Here is a 6,541-nt window from a genome sequence, read left to right as displayed (position 1 = left end):
TACCACTAGTTTAAACCGTTATTTTTTTATGATTTAGGCTAAGCAACTAAATGAAAGAAAAAATAAGCTCTCTTGTAATTGAACTGTGGACGCACGCGTTTTCATTTTTATCGTAACACCGTGACAGGCAATTAGACTCTTATTATATTCGCGCATTCCCTAAGTTATATTTTCGCTTCTCAAAAACGCTTGAGAATTTTTCACCAATCATACTAATAAAAATATATTCCTTATATTCACTTATTATTCCTCCACCAAACAGGCTGTAATAATCCTATAGGACTAAATTCCAATATTGACAAAATTCCCTTCCACCCCTACTTCTCATATAATAATATTGTATAGTAAACATGCGTTTTGGTTATTATAGTTTTATTTAATATTGTAATATAAAGAGAGATCCATTTCGAGGTTTCCTACCTTTTTAAAGAAAAAACACAGAGGCTTCATATTTAATGGGGGATGTTTATTATCATCCTAAAAATTATTCATTAGCACTTATTTTTTGAAGGTTATCTCCTTTAAATGTTGGCCTCTGCTAGGTGTCATATGGTTCATTCGTTGAGTCTGATTTTCGATGGCGCGTTCGAGCTTTTCGACTCTTATATCACACATGTTATGTTTTTTTGTATTTGATTTCTCGACGTAAAATGCGCCAAGTTGCTAAATATGTCAGTCCGAGTTACTACGAATGGTCCCGTGGTCTTTTCGGTCGAATATTATCCAACAATGTAAACTGGGTTTCAAGATGGGTGCCGAATAGTACGCTAACTCGGCCGATTATGTTGAGAAAAGCGCGCGAAACTCACGGTTGATCTGTCAAAAAAGGCTATGGAAAAGTATTTCATGTTTTATGAACTAACATATTTCGAATAATCACGTAATAACCGTTAAAAGGACTCAAAAAGACGAAGAGAAAAACTTCCGCAAACGCAAGTTTTCATAGAATTGTAAATATTATATTTCGACTATTTTAGGGTGTAACTGTACTCTCTATGCAATATGTTATGAGAGTGTAATTATAATTACTGTTTGTTATATATTATTTTTGTCATTTCAGTATGCAGATTACAAACTCAGCTTGCACTAAACAGACTGATCCTTCCAATACTATTGAACTAGGGAGTTCAATGGAAACAGCGAATAAATATTTGGACTCTAACTTACTAAAATATTTCTCAGAACCATATGATGCTAATACTACTACTTCTGTAGCATCAGGAGTAAAAAATGCATTTTTATTATCATCGGACGCTACTTCCTTACGGCAAATTGATGAACAATCCGGTCCTGTTGTATCAGCATCTTATATGAATGTTCAAAATGTAAGAAGGGAAAATCTTGTTTTGATACCATCTCAAAACTCTCTAGAACAATATCGTTTGCAACTCTACAACTATGCGTTAAATATAGATCGCTTGCACTGTTTTCAACAAAATACGACAGTCAGTAATTTAGAGTCAATAGATATGAAGACGGAAAGTAATTATTCCTGCCCTAACATAAGTAGTGTTAGACCATATGTGCCGTTTGCGTTAGCACATGGAAACCGTTTGGATTTGTCAATGTCACTATTCCCACAGCGAATGGTTCATCCAGAGGAGCCAAAACCACAGTACAGCTATATAGGCCTTATAGCGATGGCAATACTGAGTTCTGTCGAAACAAAACTCGTACTTTCTGATATATATCAGCATATTTTAGATAACTATCCTTACTTTCGTGCTCGTGGACCAGGTTGGCGTAATTCCATAAGACACAACCTATCATTGAATGATTGCTTCATTAAATCTGGACGTAGTGTCAATGGAAAGGGCCATTACTGGGCCATACATCCGGCAAATATTGAGGATTTCCGTAGAGGTGATTTCAGACGTCGTAAGGCACAACGAAAAGTACGCAAACATATGGGTTTATCGTTAGATGATGGTAGCACAGAGTCTCCTAGTCCGCCGCCACTCGACCTATCATCAACGCAATTATCATCAACACGTTTGCTCCAATTACCCCCACCAGGAAACAGTTTAACTACGACGCATGATTTTAGGACACCTAATGCACGTTCATTTAATTATTTGAACCCATTATTTCGAGTTCCCCCATCGTCATCTTCCTTACAGCAAGCGCAACAGCACATTCAAGACAGTTATTTTGGTGCAGCTATTATGGAACACTATACGTGTATGCCGTCAGTTACAGCATTCAAAAATGGATATTCTACATGTTCACAGCAAGAATATTATAAACATTGTAGTAATGGGCAATTAGGTAATCTGCATACTAATGACCCCGCAACGCAATCGTTGTCTGAACAGTCTGTTACAGATAATCACAAAAACTCGAAAATTTCTTTAATTAATGGAACAGCCATACCAACTGTTGCACCATATTCCTTTACTGGGGCAAAAACAAATTATTATACGCATATACATAAGCGACAATTTGATGTAGCATCTCTCTTGGCTCCCGACCGAAACATTTTCACTGCATCATTAAAAGAAAGAGATCAGCAGGCATCTACTTTTGATGCATTAGAATATGCTCAATTTCAAAAAAAGAAAACAGAAGAAAATGGAAAGTACCGGCTTCAAAATACGACTGCTGAGACCCAAAATACTCATCCGTGTCCATTCTCCGTTTCACAAACTTGTGCTTTATCGCCACTAGAGATCGAGTACGACCGCGAACAGGAGCAAGAACAAGATGAGATCGACGTTGTTGCAAATGATATCGATGAGCATAGCAAGCAGACATTTTCATTTACCGCTGATCACAATAATAAAGAACACCAAGAATTATTTAGTTCGATTTCAAAAAGCAATAGCTGTTCCAAAAATGGTGCAGAGAATTATGATGACTCTGATAATGAGAATAATATCATACATAAACGTACTAATTCAAGTCACCCCCATCCTTTGATACCAAGTGCGGTTATAGAATGGCGTATGCTGCAAAAACAACCCATATCAGTAGAGGCATTTATAAAAAAATTTGGGGTCAGTAAATCGTCTAATGGAAAAAGTAGTACGGAAGGGTTTGAAGAGTTTTACGCTACAAAACATACATCTTCAAAGTCAGTAAATCCAACATTAAATACACAACGTATGGCCTTGGAAGGCAGAAGTGAGTCAAACCTTAACGACAGCAAAACTCAAATGGAACTATGTGAGCATAAACCAAACGAAGCAACCCCAAAGAGTCTTCATGTTCGACGTATAATAAAACATTTTCACCAGCACCAGCAACAACATAACCAAGACATTTAAAAGAAGCGTTCAATGATATTGGGGGCCGCCATAGAACTTACATTACGGCGGATGCAAACAGACATATGGATCCTATGCAATTAAAACAGATCCAATGTCACAACAAAAATCCTATTATTAGTAAAGTTGGTAAGGGTTAGCATAAATATAAAATCCACCAAATTTAGTAAATCGATCCTTTCTTGTGAAATTGTCTTATGTTACAAAAAACTATTTTTACCGGAGAGGTTTTTTTTTTGTTTCTTCAAATTTGACTTCGGAAATTGCTTTTAATTTCCTTTGTACAACAATAATACAACAAATAGTCAACCAACCAAAAATACCAGCCAATATTTAATAAGGAATTCAAACTATTTTACAAATATAATATTTCCCCTTTATGACTCATGCCATAAGCTCGCGTGCAAGGCTATGAGCAGTTGGTGATTAATAGCCGTTTTGCACAGGATTTAATTGATCAATTTACCGCCCTTTGCTCAATTCAAGTGTTAATTTAGATCGATTTACCATATAAAAAGAAAATCTTATTTACCACGTTAATTCTTAAGCGAATTCAAACCGCAACTCTGCGAATTTTTTAACTACACAGCTGATCGTTAATGGAGTAACCGGCTGTGCAAAAAGAAAAAAGTAATAATTTCTCAATTGTAATCCTAATATACTAAATTAATTTGGCTGCGCGAAAAGGCTATCACTTTGACACGTTTAACTAGTTCTAAACCGATGAAATGAAAATAAAAGTTCTTGTAAATTATTGATATGCATATGGTTTTAGCTTAGCAATTTGTTTATTTTTCTCGTAATATACGTTAGTAGTGTCAATTTTAAATTTAAACCTTATTCTCTATCGTATTCTTTTAAGATTTGGAGATTTTTTGGTCATTAAATGTCTATGTTTATGTTTAAATTCATATTTTAAGAAAATTAATATTTTTTTAAATGTAGCAATTAGAACCTTATTTAATTTAAAATATTTTTTTAATGCTCTTAAAGTCTAAATGGCGCAATTGCGCACAAATAATTCGAATCAACGGGTATCATGGCGTGACTTAGAAGCAAAAAAAAAAAAAWGGCCAGCACATCTCTCGCAATATAAGTTTACCAACTGATGCTACAATATTAATAAAGTTAAGTTATTTATAGAAGGCCGAAAAAATTACATTGCATCTTCGTCTACTGTCTTGCTCGCCCCATAAAAAATAGTAACTATTTCTGGTAGCATTCTCATATACTCAAAAATTATAGTGTTCACATTTCGGGACTAAAAAAGGTTTTTTACCAAAAAGAGTATATAAACCTTTCTGAAAATCAAAACCAGGACATAAAGTATTTGATTTAATTTTTCTCTAATTAAAATATACTTGATTTTTTCTTCATCTCCGATATGCAGCTCAAACTCTTCTGTCGAGCGTTATGCACTTTGTTTAGGTAAATGAAGTTCTTCATTCTGACATATTAAAAGCTTTCATAAAATTAAAACATTAACACACCCTTGCGAAAAAGGTTCGTTCATTTATTATAATAACGTCCTTTGGTGTGTTTGTATTTCAGTAATCGCCATTGCCATAGTTCTTACATTATTTTATACAAGGAAAAACTTTAAAACCGTTTAAAAATTTCAGATCGATATCTCAAATACTGAAGCTTGCCTATCGTGTATATACCGACAAACGGTTGTTCATGGCTAAAGCAACTCACTTCGTCATGGAGATCATTTATACATGCGCATAGCCATTGAAGTCTGCGTTCAGCGGACTTTTTTAAGTGATGTAGACATATATGTAGTAAATGTGCTCAGGCACGTGCTACTTCCTTGACGGTTGATGTAAAAAAGGGGAGATTTATTAACATATCAAAACGTACATAACATAGAATAGAATAAAGAATAAACAGAATGTCAAAACGCATGGTTGCATTGAGAATTCAAAATTAATTATTATTAATGGTGTTGCCACAGTACCCTCCTCCTAGAGAGTCGTAGGTGGTGTGATGAAAACTGACCTTAGACGACCGATGGAAACTTTAACTTTATTCTCCTTTATTTCCACTTCGAAATACTTAGGTGAGCGGCTCAAAACTTTGTAGGGTCCCATATAAGGTGCTGATAATGACGGTCTGACTGATGATGACATGATCACAAGATTTGAGATCGCCATGAACGAAAACTTTTTGGTTAGTGTGCCAGGCTGTACTAACAGGACGCAGGTCTCGCATGATACGACGAAGCTCCACTAAGACTTCTGTTTTGCTCTGGTTGCTGGGTTGTTCGATGAAAAGCTCTGAAGGCTATCGTAATGATGTTCCATATACCAATTCAGAAGGAGTGGACCCGTTGTCGTCTTTATATGTTGAACGCAGTCCAAGTAGTATAAGAGGCAAATAGGTTGTCCACTGATCCACTTTATGACATAAAATGGCAGATTTTAAGGTGCGATGCCATCGTTCTATTAGTCCATTACATTGTGGATAATACGGCGTTGTTTTTAAATGGGTCACTCCCAAATAGTTTAGCAATTGTTTAAATATGGCGCTTTCGAATTGACGACCAAGATCAGACGTTATGTCGATGGGTACTCCAAAACGGGTAATCCAGCCGGTTAGCTTTGCTACAACTGGAGCGGTCATGTTGGGAATCGGAATGGCATCTGGCCATCGCGTAAATCGATCGATTATGGTTAAGCAATATCGGTTGCCATCCGATATTGGAAACGGACCGACAATGTCAATATGGCAATGTCCGAATCGGCTACTGGGATTTATTCTGCGTTGGAATAAGCTTTTGTTGTGTCGAATGACTTTAGACCGTTGGCACTGTATGCAACATCTAGCAAAAGATCTACTATCTTTCGCAATGCCTGGCCAAACGAATCTGTCGACCATCATCTTGACAGTAGCGCGCGTGCCGGGGTGCGACAGATTGTGTGTAGCCCGAAGAAAAGTTTGTCGAAATTTTGATGTTACAAAGCGACGAATTCGTCCTGTGGATATATCACTTGGAGGTAATATTAAAGATTTTAACTTTAGTGAGTGTCGAATGCTGCCATTTAGGTGTGCTAGTAGCTCCTCATCGTTCTCTTGGTCTACGGCGACATCGTCGTAGTCAATAATGGCGGTTGTAAGTGATTGAATTCGCGATAATAGATCAGCGGTTACATTTCTTTTACCTTGGACATGTCAGATATCAGTAGTGATTTGCGATATGAAATCCAATTGCCTAACTTGACGATCTGAAGCCTTATGCAGTTGTTGTCGGAATGCGAATATAAGTGGCTTGT

General features: G+C 36.3%; 1 protein-coding gene across 1 annotated transcript; it reads left to right on the top strand.

Moving 5' to 3' along the window:
• Nucleotides 1–1,469: 1,469 nt before the first annotated feature.
• Nucleotides 1,470–3,123, top strand: LOC108977347 (forkhead box protein O; the record flags this gene model as incomplete). Its single annotated transcript, XM_018946966.1, has 1 exon — nucleotides 1,470–3,123. A coding segment is annotated over exon 1 (1,654 nt), but the record flags the coding sequence as incomplete, so codon positions are not given.
• Nucleotides 3,124–6,541: the final 3,418 nt, after the last annotated feature.

Source organism: Bactrocera latifrons, unplaced genomic scaffold, assembly GCF_001853355.1.
Source record: "Bactrocera latifrons isolate USDA-ARS-PBARC rearing strain unplaced genomic scaffold, ASM185335v1 scaffold_874, whole genome shotgun sequence".
NCBI lineage: Eukaryota > Metazoa > Arthropoda > Insecta > Diptera > Tephritidae > Bactrocera > Bactrocera latifrons.
This window is presented reverse-complemented; position numbering and strand designations above follow the sequence as displayed.